Source organism: Schistocerca piceifrons, chromosome 3 (genome assembly GCF_021461385.2).
Source record: "Schistocerca piceifrons isolate TAMUIC-IGC-003096 chromosome 3, iqSchPice1.1, whole genome shotgun sequence".
In the NCBI taxonomy this organism is placed as follows: domain Eukaryota; kingdom Metazoa; phylum Arthropoda; class Insecta; order Orthoptera; family Acrididae; genus Schistocerca; species Schistocerca piceifrons.
Genome location: NC_060140.1, coordinates 288,961,898 through 288,984,643, shown reverse-complemented (window position 1 = coordinate 288,984,643; position 22,746 = coordinate 288,961,898). Strand labels below are relative to the sequence as shown.

The window sequence follows — 22,746 nt, the reverse complement described above, 5'->3', positions numbered from 1 at the left end:
ATCCTGTCTGTGAAACCATCCACCTCTATTTGTGCTTGAAAATCATTGCATAACTGTCTCAGTTATTATTTAAAGGATAGTTTTAGGGCCTGGGAATTAGAATTCTGTAAGGCATGAACTGTAGACATTTGCACAACACCATTGATCTGGCACAATGTGTGGATTTTATCGGGCTGTTTTCATGATCATACAAATGTTTCTATCTTTGCATTCACAACAGATGGCCATCCCGTGGTTTTCTTCTTGCATATGCATCCTGCTTCCTCAAATTTCTTGGCCAGCTAGCAATGTTGTACCAGTGTAGTAGCACTTTACCAAACCTGATCTGAAAATTCTTCAAGCAACGATTATTGGTGATGATTTTGTGTACTCTATGACATGACACCAGTGATGGACAACAGCAGTGACTTTCCATTGTTTCATTGTTGCCAACCTAAACTGTGTGAGTTAATGTTTCAGTCTATATGTGTATTTCTAAAATAAATCATTACTGTAGTCACAAGAATATTTTCTTTTTGTCCCATTCGTATTGAATCACCCTGTATTTACATCATGGTTTCTATTCAGAATGATCCATCGTTCATCTCTTAACATTCATCTGTTAACCTTCCAAAACGTAGGTGTATCAGTGCTTTGTTACTCCCAATATAGTAAGGAAAGTTATGGCAGAATGTAAATAATTTAGGAGTAAAAGGAGCAGCAGCAGCAGAGGTTTTGAGTCCTCGACAATCATACAAAAAAGAATGAAAACTTTGCTAGCTTTCAGAAGAAATCCTTTGATGAGTTAGAGTACAAATACACAAAGATGCACATGCATATGGGTTGATTTTAAGTGATCGGTATATTGTGAGATGCCAAGTCTTTACTCTTCCCTGTAGTAACAGTCAGCTTCTTTTCTGAATTTCCTGGTCACTGTCTTGTTCTCTCTTGATGTTCTGGTCCTGCTATGCAGTGCCACATATCTGACCACCGACTTCTTTTCCAATTGCAGAGGAGAGAGAGCTATAAGAGAGCTTCTACAATTAAACAACTCACTGCAAAATCACGAAATATGGTTTCCATAATTCTTCTATATTCAGATAAGTTCTCAATTCACAACAACAGATAATTAATAAAGCTTTTCAAACAACATGTTCATCCATGATGCTTCAGTGCTCGACCAAAATCATAAGTTTGTATTTAAGAGAGCATGGCACAGAGTGTATATAACAATATTCTTTTTTGGTTAGTGCTCGACCATTGTCATCAGGCCACTTTCTTCTTTGAAGAACACAGCATCCCCAAAGCATGACTGCAAAGTGCAAGTGACCCCTCACTGGCCAGTCCAAATTACTTATTGCTCAGCACTTTCTGTGCTGTACTCACATTTTTCTTTCTCATATCTGCACATGAGTTCCAACAAACTCAGGCACAGTGATGCTCTTTACACTACTACTAATTAAAACAAGTCAAAGTAAACTCCAGTGTGTGTGTGTGTGTGTGTGTGTGTGTGTGTGTGTGTGTGTGTGTGTGTAGGTACTGTAGCTCATCAAGGGGTTTATTCCAAAAGATAGCAAAGGCTTCATTCTTATTCACATGCCTGTCCATGACTCAACACTCTGCTATTTGGTGTGTGGGCTCCATTACTCATAAATTATGTACATCATTACTATCAGGTATTTGTATGACCTGATGCACGTAATCTGTGACCTACTGACAATATAGTCAAGGTTGACTGTACATTTAAATGAAGTGCAGTGTACACAGTAATGTTCTTCCGTATCTAGAACCAGCTACAGTTTTTCCTTGATATCTTAAATTACTTCTCTCTGTTAATGTGTGCAATTATTCATTCCTGAAAGTCTTTCTTTGTGATAGACTGTACAGGATAAAACATATGGAAGAAAGAATAAGTGCTGGATTATTTAAATACCAAACGTATTTTTGCAATGTTGATCATACAGGTTTTTGCATACTTCAGTTGGTAACATTGTCCCATAAAATTTGGGACAGAAGATCATATGTCAGTATTTGTGTGGTGTATTTATGATATGTGATGATTATAATCCTCTGAGAAACACCCACACATTTCTGATGAAATGTTTTTAATATAATTCATGTGAGATTAGCAACTTCTGCTGGGATGCCCAAAAGCATGGTTTGAGCCCATCGGCATGAGTTATTGAGTATTCCACTGAAGCAGTTCCATACTAAGGTAAGGTGAACCATATGGATGCTAGTCTTCTAAGCCACTTAAAGAAGGTAATTACTGAATCTTTAGCAAACATTATGTGCCACAGTCATGTGCTTCTGGTCAGTCTCTCTCTCTTTCTCTCTCTCTCTCTCTCTCTCTCTCTCTCTCTCTCTCTCTCTGTGTGTGTGTGTGTGTGTGTGTGTGTGTGTGTGTGTGTGTGTGTGTGTGTGTGTGTAAGATAATGACATTTTCAAGAATGTGAAATGTGTCTTGACTTCAGGAACATAAATAATATCGCTTGTGTGTACTACCATTTTTGTCAACAGGTCTTGGGTTAGCATATGCTGGCTCGAATCGTGATGATATTTTGGAATTACTGTTGGTTGCTCTGGCAGATGAGAACTCCAGTCCTGAAGTGGTTGGTCTAGCTGCTGCAGCTTGTGGTCTCATTGCTGTAGGTACTTGCAATGACACTGTTGTCAGTGCAATTGTTCATCGTATGCTCCATATGTCAACAATATTGAAAGCTAGCACATATGCTCGTTTTCTACCACTGGGTCTTGGTCTCTGTTTTCTTGGTAAGTGAAAATATTTAAATATATTTTTAATAATATTTCCCCATCATCAGTGAGTTCCCTTTATTTTTCTGTCAGATGTGTGTACCTGTAAATTGTACCTGTAATTGTAAACATTGGCCAGGAATGCCCTCTCATAATTTTATAGTTTTTGCAAATGAATTTTCCTTTTAACACGATGTACACCTAAATATCACACACTAACAAAATGGAAAGGGTAGATTGCTACTCACCACGTAGAGGAGGTGCCGAGTGACTGACAGGCGCAATGAAGTACGCTACTAAAATAGAAATCATCTTTATTGTGCCTGTCTGCTGTTCAGCACTTTCTCTATGTGGTGAGTACCAGCCTATCCTTTCCATATTGTTGTTATTCCATCCAGAACTTCCACATCACATACTGTTGCTCACATATCTTTCATCTGCAGTACAATTGATATTTTTGTATAGTAAACATAACTGGCTAAGATTGAAACTTCTTGGCAGACTCAGACTGTATGCTGGATCAGGACCTGAGTTGAGAAGTTTGCTTTTCAAGGGCAATACAAATACTAGTTGAGGTATGTAAGCAGAACACACACTCAAATCTTAAATCGAGCCAGCAGCTCTATTCCTTTTCCGAACTTCACATTTTTCATCTGTCAAGAAGTTTCAAAACAGTAACGTACTAGTTAGTTAGTTAATTATTGCAGAGTGAAAGATTCATTCTGGAATAACAGAATTAATTACAATAATGTTTTATACAAGATAAAATGCTGTTTTATATATCCACAAGTAACAAATATTATGATTTTGAGACACAATTGATACCATGTAGGTCTTAAGATGACTTTTTAATCTACAGTACATACATTATTTGTTCATAATTTTTATTCAGTACAGGTACACTCATGATTATTTTGTTATCAAGAAACAGTACTTAAAAATTCCTATTACTCCATATGGTAGTTTTACCATTGTACATTTTTGGTTTGCATGAAATTTTGAAAGGTTATTGACAAAAAGTTTGTCTCCCTTCTGACTCACAGCAGGTGGGTCCCTTTCAGCCTGATGTCTGAGTGATTTGCCATTCCTTTTTAACCTTCCCAAATTGATCTTTCTTTAACCTCTCAAGAAGGAATTATGAATTCAAAAAGCTAGAATACTTTCTTGTAATTTTGTATGCCTATAGTCAGTGCTAAGAATATTGCCTCCTGAAGTAAGTACTGTCCATCAATCCTGTCCTATCTTTTTATAGTTTTTAAAACAGTTTCTTTAGAAGTACACCTTTAACAACAGGAGTATTAGTACAGTTTTAGCCTGCTGTTCCATTTTCCATTTCAGTATTTGATTTTTCCTCCCCTTGGCCATTTACCACTGGACTCAGTGACTGATTACTTTATACTTTTGGAATAAGACTAGTGAAAACTCATCTCAAAAATGGCCTTACTCTTTGATTATTTGACCAATTCTTGAGGACTGGTTGTAATCTAGAACTCTACTTAGATTTGATTACTAGAAGAGACTAGGTATGATTACTAGAAGAGACAGAGAAGATCCAAAGAAGAGTGACACTTTCATCATGGGGTTGATTTAGCATGCATGTAAAATTATGTTGTGCTCATCATAAGCCAGTGGCAGATGCTGCAAGACAGGCATATATCATACAGACATCAAAAAAAGTTTTGCACCACACCAGTTCCCAGAACTCCTGAAGATAGATGTCGAGTGTGGATATTGTATCACAGACACAGTCCCTTTGACTGTTCAGAGATGTCACTAAACCCGCCCAAAGATGTAAACAACCATGCATGATCAGCGCCTATTAGATGGAGGGGGTCTGACAACCAATCAGTTCCAGTCATTCCACCAGGAGATACATGGCTCTTGTTGTCTGTAGTTCAACCATGCCTAGACAGTCAGTACCACTGTTCAATCACATCTGCATTTTTACTTTGTACCAGGAAGGGCTCTCAACAAGGGAAGTGTCCAGGCATCTCAGTGTGAACCAAAACAATATTGTTCAGACATGGTGGAGATACAGAGAGACAGGAACTGTCAAAGATATGCCTCACCCCGGCCACCCAAGAGCTACTACTGCAGTGGATGACCACTACCTACGGATTATGGCTTGGAGGAACCCTGACAGCAATGCCACCATGTTGAATAATGCTTTTCATGTAACCACAGGACGTCATGTTACGACTCACACTATGTGCAATATGCTGCATGATACGTAAATTGACTCCAAATGTCCATGGTGAAGTCCATATTTGCAACCACAACACCATGCAGCACGGTACAGATGGGCCCAACTACATGCCAAATGGACCACTCAGGATTGGGATCACATTCTCTTCACTGATGAGTTGCATATGCCTGCAACCAGACAATCGTCAGAGACATGTTTGGAGGCAACTCTATCAGGTGGAATGCCTTAGACACACTGTCCAGCGATTGAAGCAAGATGGATGTTCCCTGCTGATTTGGAGTGGCATTATGTGGGGCCAACGCACTTCACTGGTGGTCATGAAAGTCACCGTAATGGCTGTACAATACATGAATGCCGTCCTCTGACCAATAGTACAACCATATCGGCAGCATATTGGCAAGGCATTTGTCTTCATGGATGACAACTTGTGCCCCCATCATGCACATCTTGTGAATGACTTCCTTCAGAATAATGACATCACTTGACAAGAGTGGCCAGCATGTTCTCCAGACATGAACCCTATCAAACATACCAGAGATAGATTGAAAAGGGCTGTTTATGGACAATGTCACCCACTAACCACTGTGAGGGCTCTATGCCAAATCGCCATTGAGGAGTGGGACAATCTGGACCAACAGTGCATTAATGAACTTGTGGATAGTATGCCACGGTGAATACAGCCATACATCAATGCAAGTGGACATACTACTGGGTATTAGAGGAACCAGTGTGTACAGGAATCTGGACCACCATTTCTAAAGGTCTCACTGTTCAGTGGTACAACAGACAGTTTGTGGTTTTCATGAGCAATAAAAAGGGCAGAAATGATGTTTATGTAGATTTCTAATCCAATTTTCTTTACAGGTTCCAGAACTCTCAGAACCAAGGTGATGCAAAACCTTTTTTGATACGTGTATGTTGGTTCACTGTTAAAAGTCCAATAGCATATTTTCCCAGAAGAGTCAAGCAATGTAATACTTCCTCACACATTCACTTTGCGAACTTAGCACATAAGAAAAATCTAAGAAATTATATATCATAAAGGTTCTTACTAAGCCATTCTTTCCACATATTATTTGCAAATGAAACAGAAAAGGGGGAAGGGGATGATAGTGTATCAAAAGTACCATCCTATTTGGAGCCATATTTCAGGTTTGTAACTTCCTAGTGAAATACTGGACACAAAATTTTTACTTAAGAAATATAGTTATTATTGGCACTTTCTTTTGTTGCTATCAAATCTTCACAGACAGTAGACCACAAACAGAATTTCAGAAATGTAAGAGTTAGTTATTTTCATAACATGCGAGTACATAAAAATCATGTGTGGTCCAAAGTAGTATCTGCAGGAATGCCACATACACTCCTGGAAATGGAAAAAAGAACACATTGACACCGGTGTGTCAGACCCACCATACTTGCTCCGGACACTGCGAGAGGGCTGTACAAGCAATGATCACACGCACGGCACAGCGGACACACCAGGAACCGCGGTGTTGGCCGTCGAATGGCGCTAGCTGCGCAGCATTTGTGCACCGCCGCTGTCAGTGTCAGCCAGTTTTCCATGGCATACGGAGCTCCATCGCAGTCTTTAACACTGGTAGCATGCCGCGACAGCGTGGACGTGAACCGTATGTGCAGTTGACGGACTTTGAGCGAGGGCGTATAGTGGGCATGCGGGAGGCCGGGTGGACGTACCGCCGAATTGCTCAACATGTGGGGTGTGAGGTCTCCACAGTACATCGATGTTGTCGCCAGTGGTCGGCGGAAGGTGCACGTGCCCGTCGACCTGGGACCGGACCGCAGCGACGCACGGATGCACGCCAAGACCGAAGGATCCTACGCAGTGCCGTAGGGGACCGCACCGCCACTTCCCAGCAAATTAGGGACACTGTTGCTCCTGGGGTATCGGCGAGGACCATACGCAACCGTCTCCATGAAGCTGGGCTACGGTCCCGCACACCGTTAGGCCGTCTTCCACTCACGCCCCAACATCGTGCAGCCTGCCTCCAGTGGTGTCGCGACAGGCGTGAATGGAGGGACGAATGGAGACGTGTCGTCTTCAGCGATGAGAGTCGCTTCTGCCTTGGTGTCAATGATGGTCGTATGCATGTTTGGCGCCGTGCAGGTGAGCGCCACAATCAGGACTGCATACGACCGAGGCACACAGGGCCAACACCCGGCATCATGGTGTGGGGAGCGATCTCCTACACTGGCCGTACACCACTTACACCACTGGTGATTGTCGAGGGGACACTGAATAGTGCACGTTACATCCAAACCATCATCGAATCCATCGTTCTACCATTCCTAGACCGGCAAGGGAACTTGCTGTTCCAACAGGACAATGCACGTCCGCATGTATCCCGTGCCACCCAACGTGCTCTAGAAGGTGTAAGTCAACTACCCTGGCCAGCAAGATCTCCGGATCTGTCCCCCATTGAGCATGTTTGGGACTGGATGAAGCGTCGTCTCACGCAGTCTGCACGTCCAGCACGAACGCTGGTCCAACTGAGGCGCCAGGTGGAAATGGCATGGCAAGCCGTTCCACAGGACTACATCCAGCATCTCTACGATCGTCTCCTTGGGAGAATAGCAGCCTGCATTGCTGAAAGGTGGATATACACTGTACTAGTGCCGACATTGTGCATGCTCTGTTGCCTGTGTCTATGTGCCTGTGGTTCTGTCAGTGTGATCATGTGATGTATCTGACCCCAGGAATGTGTCAATAAAGTTTCCCCTTCCTGGGACAATGAATTCACGGTGTTCTTATTTCAATTTCCAGGAGTGTATATGTGAAAGTTTCTAACTAGTTCATGAAACTTGAATTTCTAAGCCCTTCACACTTTTTACACATTATTCAAATGAAACTTTACTAAGAACTGGAGGATAAGCCTTTACTTACTATGAGAATTAAGGAAACCAACCAGGATGGATACCACTGTCCAATCTAAACATGTTGTACAACTATCCTCAAAGTAGTAAATCTTGATGGACTGCTTTATAGGGAACAAATATGGATGAAATGCTCACTAACTTACTCTGCAGACAGTGTGATAAGTCAAGCTCTGCTGTTTGTTGATCAGTATTGAACCAATCATGTTGATCTAAGCCTGACCAAAAAATACTCTGGTCTGCATTGCTGTGAGTGTAGCAGCACTGAGTTAGGTGATGCAGTGCTAAGACACTGGACCTGCATTCAGGAACATGGCAGTTCAAATCACTGTCTGGCCATACACAATTAGGTTTTATGTAATGTCCCTAAATTATTTATCTAAATCCCTTGGAAAGAAAATGGTTAATCTTCCTCTTTATCCTTCCTCAATGTGAACTTGTCCTCCATCTTTAAAGACCTCATGGTCAACAAAACATTGAACCTTTGTCTTCCTTCCTTTTGTCAGCTTACCTCTGTCAAGGTTTATCACTGTTCACTGTGTCTTGGGTAACTCTTTGGTCTCTGGCAGGTTAGTGTATCACGAGCAGGTTTGTGCAAGGTCCCCACTACCATATGATGTTAGTATATGGGCATGGATGAAATAATACTAAGATTAATGGACTGAGGAAACTCAGCCAATTGCTTTAGGCTATGGGACACACTTTACTACATGCCATTTGGCTAAATAGATAAAAATGTCGACCTTAGAAACACAACTGCTTTATTTCAGAAGAACAATGTGCCAAACTGTCAGATATGAAGATACATTAGTGCTATTGCAAAAGGAGTTAAATTATATGTGTTTTTTCCCTGTTACTTTATACTATGTAGTATTTCTCAAAAATAAAAAAGTAGTTAAAAAAGAAAATGAACAATTGCTGGATCACAATACAGATATAGTTATTCACACAGTGAAAAAGATTGCTCAACAAAATATCCACATGTAACTCATCACCTCAAGTGTCTCATCATCATAATCTGTTAAGGTAAGGTAAAATTGTTCTCAGTTTAGTTCGAATACTGTAGTTCTTTAGTAGGTGTGGTCCTGTTGAATGTGACATGCCCTCACATTTATCTGATTTTCAAACTGACTTACCCAGCCACTTATAGGATGACCTACAACAAAATATGGACCTTGAACCACAATTTGCTTTGATATTGTACACATACACAAATCATTGTCAGAGGTGTAAGAATCAATAACTGGCAGTAAAAACTTATATTCAACTGGAAATAGAAAAATGGAGCTGTAGTTTGTAGTATGAGACTTTCTGACTCAACTGATTTACAAAAATAGGTACTATAAGATTCCAAACAGAAGTACAAAATAAGCAAAAAGATTGTCAAACCATGATTATGTGAAAATTTCATCAACAAGATGAAAGCTGTACCTAATGCTGCAAGAAAAGACAGTGAAAAGACAACTAAAATAGTACAACATGAAGCTCCTGATAAACTTGGGTGTATCTGCCAAAGTCATAAGAACTTTTAGATGCTATTAGGGACTTACCTCAGAAGTCTGACAGCATTCCAAAAGCATACCCTCCCTCACTGCTGTTTTTTAAATTAAAATAAAAAAATATTCACAGTAGTAAAAACCTTTATGGACACCTGCAGTCTTTCATTAGCAGATTTTATCTTCCAGAAAAATTGTAGAAACTGCAGCTGCTGAATTTGAGAGAGTTAAAAATGTATATGCCCATTCTGTTAAAAATTTCTTAAAACACAGGTAACATAATGGTTTTTTCCAGAGACAATTAAAGAAGATATTGAGGCTGCTTCTTTGGCCAACAACATTAGACTTCAGAGAAATTTTAAAAAGTGGACCACAGTGAAGTCTACAACATGTCAGCACAAATTCAATATATTTCTCAATAATTTTGTATTTATTTATGAAAACAATGTGCCTCAAAAATAAGAGTGTCTGCAGACATAGGTGGAACATCTGTGAAGTAACTAGACTCAGAAATGAGACACAAACACTTATTACAAACGGTACTGTAATATATTAAGAAAAGTAGCAAAAATCTCATTCACATTTTGTCTGGAATTCAGAGCTCATGTAGTGGTATAACATCAGTGCAGAATAATGTTAAAAGACAGATAAGGAAAGATGTCATTTAAGAGAAGACAGATACTAGGGTCATTTTTAAAGTAAGAAACAATTTGTAATGGTGTAAGAGAAACTTCATTTATGAATGTAAATTGTATGAGAAACTACAGTATGCACAATTTTTCGCTTTTAAAAATAGTCACCATTAACATTTAAACATTTGTCAAGTTGTGGAACCAGCTTTTGGATCCCAGCATCAAAAAACTCCACTGCCTGACCATTAAACCAGCTAGAAACAGTTTCTTTCAACATTTCATCATTTCCCAAGCACTTTTCACCAAGAAATTCTTTCACTTTTGCAAACTTATGAAAGTATGATGATACTAAGTCATTACTGTATGGTGAATGATCCAGTAATTTCCTATGGAACCTGTCCAGTTGTGTCTTTGTTCATGCTGCAGCATTAGGTCGAGCATTGTCGTGAAACAGAATTACACTGTTAGGAAGGAGTCTCGCCAGCAATTTTGAGTACGCACCTAAGGTTTAATAATGTTTCACAGTACCTCTCAGCATTTATTTCGACTCTTCTCGAAGTCTAACAGAAGAATGTCTTCCTGGTCCCAAAAAACTGTGGGCGTGATTTTCCATTGTGAAGGTTCTTGTTTTAATTTTCACAGTTTTGTTGGGGTGTTTGAATGATGCCACTCACTGGATTGACATTTATTCTCTGGAATGTAGTGTGCAATCCATGTTTCATCATTGGTCACAATGTGACTGAAGGACCCATCACCATCCTTGTGACAGGGCTCCAAAACAGACAAAGAATGTGCCATTTGCTTTGTTTTGTGTTCTTGTGTCAACATTTTTAACACCCATCTCACTTTTTTATTGTGAAGTTTGTCACCAATGATGTGATAAACTATTGATCTTGAAACTAGTGAAAATTTCTGACGCAGCTCATCAGTGGTGAAGCGCCAGTTTTGGCAAATTGCCTCATCAACTTTTTGTGTCATGCACATTTCCATCATTCATTACACCTGCACCATAAACTTCAACATGCTGACAGTGAATTTCTGCAGGATTAACTTTTTTTGCACTTAAGAACCAAATAAATGAGTGCACTTCACAATCAGCAGGATTACTGATTGACATGGTGGTGAACCAAACCATATAACCATGGCGTCACATGAAAGGGTGTGCATACATGATGTGCTATCAGTTCTTACTTTAAAAGTGACCACCTTAATTTTCATTAGCTTAAAATATGGCTGTTGCCAAGGGGATGAACATAACATGAATACATTGCACAGTATGTCACATCATTATACTACTTCCCTGTCACACAGTAATTTTCACTTAGTAGTCACTATGTAGTGGATTCCACTCTGTCATTAAAGTTGCAATCTCTGGCATTCCAGACTGTTATTCCAGATTATGCATTTATTTTATAATGATTTATAATGATGGTTTTTTCTTCTCTTCCATACTTTATTTGTAGCTAGCCTTTGCCTTGTATCTTACCAACCATGTATACTTGGTATATTCTCCAAATTTGGACTCTTTTTCTTTCTTTCTGGAAATCTGTCCTTTTGAAATCTTACCATAATTTTCATGATACTTGTACTTCTGTAGTCCAACAATACACACCTTCTGCAGCACACTTCATTGTGGTTTGCAGAGTAAATAAGTACGTATGTAAGTATGTAGACATCTGACTGGCTTCTGTTGCGCTCCTTCCATCTGTTTTGAAAGGTATTTATGCAAGGATCCTATATCCCTGCAAGATATTCCTACTGAGGTCTAAAAACTGACTAGTAGACTTAATCTTACAGACATTAACTTGTGCCCTCTTACATACACTTGTTTGTACCCTCATTAACAAGTGCAGGAACTTAAGATATTTACTACATCACCTACATGTAGCCCTAGTGTAGTTTCTCAGCATCCAGTGTCACATCTAGGTTATGGCATTGTCCCTCTACTGTGATGTTGTCTGGCCATATTTTATGCTAACGTTTAATGCTAGTCCTGTTGTATATGAAAGTTATTAGTTGACTCTTCTTTGCATTTCCAGTTATTTGTCCCAGTACAGCTTCTGATGATGAGTTCTAAGTCTTTTTGCTGTTACTTGCAATGTTTTCAATTTTTGTTTCCTTTGGAACTACTATTGGCATTATCAAAGTCTTATTTCTTATTGTACTCCATTACCATAGTCATTTATATAAATCAGTAAAATTAATAGCTCTAATTTACAGCCTTATAGTGAATCACTCTCTTGAGATGCAAGATCCACCTCCCTTACTCTGTGTTGTAGATATGGTGACACCCAGTTTACTTATCTTGCATCAAGTCCCAGCACTCATAATTTTGTTAAAAGTCCCATGTTATCTGCCCAATCAAAGGTTTGGTAGAGGTTAACAGCTGTACAGTCGAGTTATACTTCTCTGTCAACCAGTTCCGATAAATCCCACTTTAAACCTGCTAAATGTGATACACATGGAAACCATATGCTGAATAAACTCTGGCTCTTACAGCTTCATCTTGTTTCTTGCTTTCTACAATCTTACGAAGTGGCAACATAGAGATAGAGATGTTTGAAGTCTCATCAGCCAGTGCCATGTGTATGGAATCCAGTGATGATAAGAGTAGGTTGGGGAACGAATCAGTGAAGTGCACCACTTTGCTCCTTGTGTCAACTGCTTATTATTCACATTTAACCTCTGTACAAGGCTCGCTCCAAACAAATATCTTCTGGAAAAGACTTCCTGATACTTAAATTTATATGTGGTGGTGGTCTATCTGATGTTTTGATTGAAAATAATGTACATCAGTAGATGGTATGGGCTTCAAAGACTATCTTGTTGTTACTGGGTTCACAAATTGCCTTTACTGCAATGAGACAAATGAGCCACAGAAGAACTTTAGATTACTATTATGACTGTTGCTGGCAGGGTCATAAGTAGCACTGATGGAAGAAAGTGCTAGCCCACTATATCACATGAAATTAACAGCACAGCTAGCCACTTTTCTTCTCTTTTCATGAGGCATCTAGGAACATATAATCAACAGTTCAATGATAAAGACACTGTTATTCCACCTGGACTTTCTTAGGTTACTGCCAAATTGTTGTTCACTGATTTATATTAACTTCATATGTAAGTTCTAGTTGTAAGCTGGCTCACAAGTTACACTATTATTTTGTTTGCTCTTTTTCATCTTGATTTGATTAAAACCTCTTCATTAATTAGCTGACCTGCCCATCTAATGCTTAGCATTCTTCTTAGCACCACTTTTTCAAAAGCTTCCATTCTCTCCTTGTGTCAACTGTTTATTGCTGACATTTCACTTCTTTGCAAGGCTACACTCCAAACAAATACCTTCTGAAAAAGACTTCCTAATACTTAAATTTATATGTGATGTTAACAAATTTCTTTGCGGTTCATTCTGGTGTTTTGATTGAAAGTAGTGAACATCAGTTGACTGGTATGGGCACCGATGACTGTCTCACAGTTACTGGGTTCACAAATGGCATTTGCTGCAGGTAAAGAATGTGACCACAAAACTTGTGATGGCATTATAATACCAAACAACACAATTGTAATAATTGATATTTTCCCAAATGGTGCAATCTCCCCATCTAGTATTGTACTATCTGTGTAATTACAAAATTTAATGCTGATCATATAAAAATATTTGGAAAAGGTATAAATGTAACTGCCTTAGACCTAAGTAGAATGACCAGGGAATGTTATATGAGAGTTACCCTTCATTTCAATAACAGAGACAACAAATAAGTGAAGAGGTTATCCCAGCAGTTGTTGTCATGCATGGCACATCTTCCAATAGAACAAACCTGACTGTGATTTTTGACCACTCAATTTATTTTCAGCTTTGTATACTTGCTTGTACATATTTATGTATATCTCACCAACTGTGAAGCAGTAAATACACTTTCGAACAGAAAAATGGAATGCATATGCTCTTCAGGTGTAGGAATACAGCAGGATTAGGATTGTTGTTGTACATTGGACCAACAGATGATGAACTGCATGTTAGTTTCTAATAGACCACTGGAAATGCGAGGTGCGGCAATTGCAAGATGTGGCAACCCTGCAGGCTTGCATAGGCACAATATCTTTGGCCTTGGTCTATAAGCTGCTTCTAGTCCAAGCTGCACATCGATGCAACTGCTCAGTCGTGAGATGTGCTGTAATAAGTTAACACGTGTTTGTGTCTGTCGTCACAGAAATGGAACTGCATAATATTGCAAAGCAGTATGCAGTTTCTTTTTGCGTTAAACTGGGTGAAAACGCAATGACTACTTACGGTGAGCTTCAGAAGGCTTTTGGAGAGGAGGTTATGTTAAGAGCTTAAGTTTTTTGTTGGCATAAAATGTTTAGCGAAGGCAGAACGAATGTTGAAGAGGAAGACTGCAGTGGACGACCATCAACCTCACGGATGGATGTCAACATAGTCAGGGTCCGTGAACTCATACAATCTGATTGAAGATTAGCCATGAAAATAATTGCAGAAGAATTGAACATCAGTCGAGAAATGGTTTGTCTAATAATAACTGAAGATCTTGGTATGAGAAAGATTTGTGCAAAAATAGTCCCCAAAAATCTCACACCACAACAGTGAGAAACACGGAATAATGTGGCTGCCGATCTATTAGAGCAAATGGAAATCAATCCAGAACTGTTCAGCCGTGTTATCACTGGTGATGAAAGTTGGGTTTTTCAGTATGATCCAGACGCAAAACTCCAAAGTTTGCAATGGTGCTCAAAGGGATCACCCAGACCAAAAAAAGCTCACGTGTCAAAGTCAAAAGTGAAATGCATGCTTGTGTGCTTCTTGGATTCCAAGGGAATTGTTCATAAAGAGTGGGTGCCTCCTGGACAAACAATTAACCAATATTACTACAAAGAAATTTTAGAAAGACTTCATAAAAGAGTACTTCTTGTCCGTGCCAACATTGCTGATAATTGGATTCTGCATCACGATAATGCGGCATCCCAGTACAGTTCTGTCAGTACAGCAATTTTTAACCTCAAAACAAATTTCAGTACTACCACAGCCACCTTATTCACCACATATCGCTCCATGCGACTTTTTTCTATTTCCAAGAGTCAAAATGGCGATCAAGGGACACCATTTACAAACAACACAAGATGTCCAGAAAGCTGTGACGAGGGTCTTGGAGGATATTACAAAAGATGAGTTCCAGAAATGTTACCATCAGTGGCAGAAGTGCAGGGAAAAGTGTGTGCAATCAGAAGCAAACTACTTTGAAGGAGACAACACTAAACTTGACTAAAACGGTAAGCAACATTTTTTTTTTTTTACATCACTCTCATTATTTTATTGTCGCAGCTCGTAGTCATACCTCCTGTCATTTTTAATGTTACCTCATATTAGGCTGCAGTGTTAACTCTGTTGCAATTAGAATGTTTTGTGTTACCTTCATTCATTCTCAAATTGCATTTCCTGACATCAGCCTTCTGCTTTGTTGCTCTGTTTAATCCGTGGGCCTCTTGCCTTCTCTTTGTACATACTATTCATAAAAGCAAAATTAGACTTTTCATAACAAAAGAGTAGACGTATGTAAGGAATAGGCATATGTAAAGTCATTGTGAAATGTCCTATCTGAAATTTTATTTTTGTTACTGCAATCATTCTAATAGAGACAGTGGTTAGTGTCATTGACCTTTATTTCTAATTTGTCTCCGGTTTTGGCTAGAAGTTGTTAAGATCAATTACATCATGTTAAACTCTTTAACGAATTCTGTATCTAGTGTTTGTGGGGACTCTTTCAAAATAGAAGACAAAGACTAATAAAGAGAACAAATTTATCAACAGACTTAGCAATGGTTACATTATTTATGTAAATTATTATTTTATTGTTTTGTTTTAGCACAGAAGGAAGCAGTTCAAACATGTGTAGCAGTTTTGGATGATGTGTCTGAGCCATTAAAACAAGTTGCGCAGACAATGCTTCAGATATGTGCGTATGCAGGAACAGCCAACGTGCTAGTAATTCAGCAGATGCTTCACATATGTTCTGAGCATCATGAACCACAAGAGGTGATTGTCACATTATGTTACTTTCAAGGATAATGATGGTACATGTAAAAAAAGATAGCATATCTTATTTTATCTGTAAATTAACATAATCAAACACTGGAAACTCCAGGTAGGAACATCAACAATGTACGAAAAGACAGATTGCTACTTACCACAAAGAAGACACATTACACTGCAGACGGGCACAATTAAAAGATACTTACCTAAAGCTTTCAGTTACAGGTTTCGTCAGCAAAAGAGAATACACACCATTCATAGACAGAAGCAAGCACACCTCATGCACACTTGACCACCAAGTCCGGCAGCTCAGACCAAGCTTCAAGAGCTGGTTGTCATGTGTGCATGGGCTGCTGATGAAGGCTGTTCAAAACTAAAAATTAAAATTGAATTCTCATTATTAAACAAATTATATAAAATCCACATGAGGTTAATATAAACTTGTTGTTGATGTTGATGTTGTTGTTGTTGTTGTTGTTGGGGGGGGGGGGGGGGGTAGTGGTGGTGATTTGGAGCTGCTTTTTATTAAACACGTTGTTCTTTTTTCTGGATACTGCCACTATGAAATTACTTCACTAATTAATAGGTTTCAAACTTGCTTTAGATACATGCAGTGCTATAGGGTAGTAAGAATATGCCCAGTAAATTAATCCATTGTGTCATTTTCTTTTCTTATATTAATTAGTTTTACTACTTTTTAATATTATGATAATATGTTATTAATTTGCTATAGCTTATCCAAGAGTGGCTGTAATCAGCCCTAATTGACAATCTGTCTTTCTTAAAAGTTACTATTTCTTTCTTTTGTAATACTGTGCTAGACACAATGCAGTCTATCCTTCAAAGTCCACCACACGAAAATCGTTTTTGAGAAGAATGGAAACCTCAAGTCTTGGGTACAGATAGATGGCAATTAGCTCCTATAAAACTTTGATTAACTTGTTAATTTTACATCATAATGAAATATGTACGTATGTTCAGTGGTAGACTTAAGTAACTCAGTACCTACAAGTTTGACCTATTTACCCAATTTAACTAATTACCAACCACCGTTTGTCATAGGATACAGACAAAGAAAATAAAATAAATGAGTGGAATACTAATAGTTGAGAAGGCATTATAAAAATAGCCAAAAATACAAAAATCACAAAACTTCTTGAGAAATACTTATAGAAATTGACTAAATCATGATAATGGAAATAGAAAATATTGAGGGTGGAAAAACCAGAATGATACATGAACTGATGCAATAAACAGTGTTCGTTTTGTTCTTGATTATCAGAGGTGCCATAAATGGTGCACTGAATTGTGAAAAAGTCAGAAGAATGTGAAGAGGTCAGTTTCCATCAACTATTTGATGGTATACCTTATAAAATCCAACTCTGTAACCTTATACCTGCAGTCTGTGCTGAACTCATGATACTTTCAAATAAATCTCCATTAACTAATCATCTTGAAATGTCAGGCTTCTAAATACTACTGAATTGTGAATATCTTTCTGTCCTCCACATGTGAATTTTTGTCTATCTGTCAATATCCTGTAGTTGTCATTCTGTTGATAAAAAAACTAGTAAAACCAATTACACACCAGTCAAGATGCCCTGATACATCTTGTGGAGAATGAGGTCTCTGGTATTACTTGGTCTACAACTCTTCAGTAATACTACATGATGAAATAAGAGACTATTCTGGCCACCTTGCACTCAGCTATATATTTCAAATATAAGCATGTCTGATAGTGTAACATCATTAATAAAGTTATTTCACCTTTCGAAAACTGTTTACCCGTAAAGGTAACTCAAATCAAACAGAAGTCAAAAATTAACCATGGATTACACAAGGAATAAAGATGTCATATGGGACAAAAAGAAAACTGTATATACTACCTGTGAACAATTCAGATGTTAGCATTATAAAGCATTACAATGAATACTGCAAAACTACTGAAGCAAGTAATCCAGAAATCTCAGCAGCTTTATTATGAGAAAAAGATAATTACGTCAAGCAACAAAATGAAAACTATATGGGATATAGTGAAGACAGAAAGAGGTAGGCCCAAAAAGGAAGAAGAACAGACAGCTAAAAATAAATGAGATATTGGTAATAAGTGCATGTAATGTTGCGAACCTCTTAAACAAGTACTTTGTTTCTGTTACCGACAGATTAGGGTTATCAGGTTCGGTAAACAGTGCAATGGAGTATCACTGTTACAAACAACTTCAGTAAAATGGAAATGACATTCTTGTCTCCTAAAGAAGTAATGTCAGCCACAAAATCCTTAAAATATGAGTATTCTAGTGGTTATGATAACATATCAATGAAGTTAATCAAAGAGTGCTCATGTGACTTGAGTTCTTTCTTAAGTTATTTATGTAATCAATCTCTTATCGGTAGAGCATTTCCAGACAGGCTAAAATATGCTGAAGTTAAGCCTTTTTACAAGAAACTACTTGTCTTATTCCTAGTATAGGTGCTATGTATTTAGCTATTGGTTGGAAATAAAGATGTATTACTTGCAACAAATTTCATTAAGGAATAAATATAATGAGATGCAGTGGTTAGAATACAAAATTTCTTGAACAGGTTTCTACATGATGTTCTTGAATTTACACCACAAATGAACTTTATCATATGCTTTTGCATGCTAAAAACTTTTTCTCGGTTTGATGAGTTATTTCAGAATATGATCCATATGTCATAAGAGAATGAAAGTAAGCAAAATATGAATTTTTTTATATTCATATCTTCTACATCTTACATCATTCTCACTCCAAATACAGACTTGTTTAGGCACTTCAGTAATTCTGCAGTATGCACTTCCCGACTGAATTTATTATCAAGCTGTAATCCCAGAAATTTAACACTGTCAACCTCTCCAATCTGTGTGTCTTCATATGTCATAAACATGCTGGAAGGAAATCTCTTACATGTTCTGAACTGCATATAGTGGGTCTTTTCAAAGTTTAATGACAGGGAAAATTTCATTAGCAGCCATTTCTAAATCTGTATTTGACTTGCTACTTATTGTAATGTTTGCATCATCTACAAACAAAACAAAGTTAGCATCTGGCAATGTAACTTGCGTGGGGTCTTTACTGTACACACAAAAAAAACAATGGGCCCAAGATGGAACCTTGAGGAACACCACATGTAATTAATTCCGAATCAGATGAAGACTGACTGCTTACTGGATAGGTATTTCGCAATGATGATCTTTGTTTCCTGTTAGGTAAGGCTCAAACTATTTCACAACACTGCTGGTGACACTATAATATTCTGATTTACTTAAGAGAATGCTGTGATTCACACAGTCAAAGGCTTCTGACAGATCACAGAAAATGCCAGTAGCCTCTAATTTGTTATCTAATGAATGAACTACATTCTTACCGTATATATAAATAGCTTTCTCTATATCAGAACCCTTAACAAACCCAGACTGTGACTTGGACAATACACTATTTGCAGTCAGATGCTTAAGGAGATATTTTTTGAAAAATCTGGCAAAAGTAAAATGGGTAGATAGTTTCATGGTATCTTTTATCTTGGTCCAAAAGGCACCAATATTCAGGAACAAACATTTTCAGTAAATTAACAGCAGCCATTAAAAACTTGATTTCAGATAAAGCACAGTTTAAACAGAGTTTTAAAGTCTTTTTGAGAGACAACTCCTTCTACTCTATTGATGAATATCTTTACAGGGTCTGTTGGATCACTTAAGTAAAAATGTCTGTTAGATTTCAGTTTTGGCAGACCTTGATCACAACAGTCAAGATTAGATATTTTGTGTATGATCAGTTTATTAAAAGTGTATAACTATGTTTCATTCTGACAGTGTATTAATTCTGTAAATATTAGCAGTTCCAGTTTACCATAATGTATTCACTTCTTTTGACAAACTCCTGACAAATGATCAAAGTTGTGAGTATTACATTCAAATTTTTTGATGCTTTTTTGTGTTATTCTTTCTGACTTGTTCCACAGCCATGAGAATCATTGATTTTTTTGGTCTATGGAATGAAAACTGAATCTAATCTAATCTAAGCACTTGAATACAGCGTCAGTAAATCATGTGTCTGTAGTGTAAGTATCCACTTCAGTGGGAGTGAGTGATGTACAACATGGCTTGTTGGAATGTGTTACATGGCAAGCTATTGGTTGCATAGAAGATATCTATCACAGTGTGGGGTAACAAATTCCACTAGGTGTCCCAAAATTTAATTTTGAAGCTTTGAACTCATTCTCAAAGTGTAATATGTATTCGTAAAAGTTCAAGTGATATCATCCTTCAGTAATCACAGCCATAAATGATATTAGTCCTCAAACATAGGCTGCTATAGTAGGTGGCAGACTGCCCTTCAATGGCAGTAAGTCGAGTAAATGCAATAGCATTCATTTGAGGGGCAACATGTTACAGATGTGTGAGTATTATTCAATAGCCACAGTCATTATGCTCCAGACCTTAATCCAGTTGAGCATGCTTGAGATTCATATATTACAGATCTTATTGCTGTTGCTGAGCTCAAAATTTATCTTCTCGAGGAATGGAAAAATTTCGCCTCGGAGTGCATTACAATTCCATTTAATCAATGGCATGCAAGTGAAAAGCAATGCTTTGCATTCACAGTGACCACTCAGAATGTTTAATGACATTAATTACATATTTTTTTAAATAGTGGTAACAACTCAGCATATAGTTTAGGTGCTGAGTGATAACTAGTCACGTAAATGAGATTGAAAACTTTTCTAAGTCATTGGACAATGTCCTTCTTCACAGAACACACACACACATGTGAACTTCTTTATAAAAACAGCAGGGAGCACACACAAAGATGCAATACATTGTAGATGAAAGAGCGCATTTATTTTAACATATATGCAGGCATAATAACAAGAAAACAGCAAAATATACGTCAAAGTTCACACGACAGCTAGTCCACCACACTGACAACTCCCTTCGTTCTTGACCCCCATTAACTTCTGATGATAAGTTTTCAACTTCAGGTCGTCAGTTGCTTTTGTTAACAATCAGCCACATTCTTCTCACTTGCAGTATGTTGTTGGCTTCCATTTTCTCTTCCATGACGAAATTTTTAGATCCATGTGCTTGGTTATTTCCAAAGCCTCATGATTTTCAGTTTCTTTGTGCTATGATTCTTGATGAAAATCTTCATAGGACAGGACAGAAAAAATCTTGACCAGTCTTACTGAGAAAACTGTTCATCCACATTGCTTCTCATACTGTTTCACTTAGTGCAACAAACTCTGCTTCAACAATACTTATTTCATCAGTTCGTTGTTTTCTGCTGTTCCAGCTGGTAGCAGCACTCCCAAAACTGTTAAATATCCACCAAAGGATTTATGGTGATGTGGCTCAGCTCCCAGTCTGCACCAGTATACATCTAGGTTTTCTTACCAATCTTGTGGTAAAAAAGTGCATCATTTATTGTCCCACACAAATAACATAGTGTGTGTTTGATGGCTCGCCAGTGCTCCTCACTCAGATTGATGATGAACTGTCTGAAAAGTCAGTAGATTTGCCACATCAGTCCTGGTACCCATTGTCAAGTATAAGCTTCCACTTGCAGTTCTAAATTTTTGTACTTCATGTTCACTGAGCTTGTCTTTATCTTTTGCATTTTGTAGTTTTATATTCATGATGAGTGTTTATACAGGATTGCAGCTTTCCATTTGGAATTCTCTTAAGATTTCTTTTGCATATGCTGTTTGGTGTAAAATCAGTGTTCCATCTTCTCTCATAATACAGACTGACTATGCCTGTCATTTTACTCCAAGGTCTCTTACTTCAGATTCAGTGGTTAAGATATTTTCCATTTTCTTTATTTCACTTTTCTCATCATGCAACATTAGATCATATACTTATGAAGTTAGTATGAGTTCACAGCGCAGAGCATAATAAACACATGGGTCAGCTACTGATCACAAAATCCCTTGTTAGCACAAGAACTCTTCGAGTGTCTTATTCCATCTTCTGTCAGATTGATGCAACCCAGAGATGCACTTTTCAAGTGTGCATATCCATTTGCCATTGTTCAGTTCCTCTTGATTTGCTATTCTCTTGAATTTTCTTTGAAGTTTCTCAGTGGTATCTCTGAAACCTCATCTTCTATGTTAGCCATCAAATATGCCACAATGACATCTAAGTAACGAATTTCCAAATCTTGTTCAACTGCTATTCCCATATATAGTCATATAGTTTTCATTTTCATGACTGGACTGTAACATTTGTTAAAACCAGTTACAGGTCTCTGCTCATTACATAAAGCTACTACGTGTGTACTATGACGGGCAGTTCTTCCAATTTCAGCGTACTTCCGCTTCAAAACCTATTTTGTGTGTATCATTTTTGTGACACAAATATCCAGGTCCAGTTTTGCATTAGGTGTTCCAGCTCTTGTGACATTACTTCTTGCCGTTTGTTTTTATTGTCAGCTGACATGGCCTGCTTTATGCTTTATGGACGTTTTTCTCTTGGAGTATTCTCTTTTTCAATTGCACATGCCTTCTTCTTTTCATTTGTCTTGTAGTCCATCAACATTATGGTGGTTTGACTTGTCACCCAGAACTTTTTCTGTAGTTTCTGTTCATTATAAGTTCTTGTAGTTCACAGTTATTATCATCCATTATAGGGTAATTGTCCTCATCACTCTCATCCGCCCCTCATTCTCCTTTCCTTCGTCAATGTGTTTGGAAGCCACACGTTTCCAGTCTTCACTTTGT

General features: G+C 37.9%; 1 protein-coding gene across 1 annotated transcript in view; it reads left to right on the top strand.

Moving 5' to 3' along the window:
• Positions 1-22,746, top strand: part of LOC124788594 (26S proteasome non-ATPase regulatory subunit 2-like) — a 205,575-nt gene that overhangs the window by 136,363 nt on the left and 46,466 nt on the right. Inside the window, exons 13-14 of the mRNA XM_047255864.1 lie at positions 2,500-2,751; positions 15,842-16,011. Of these exons, the coding sequence (XP_047111820.1) occupies positions 2,500-2,751; positions 15,842-16,011 (422 nt within the window). The remainder of the gene's footprint in view (positions 1-2,499; positions 2,752-15,841; positions 16,012-22,746) is intronic.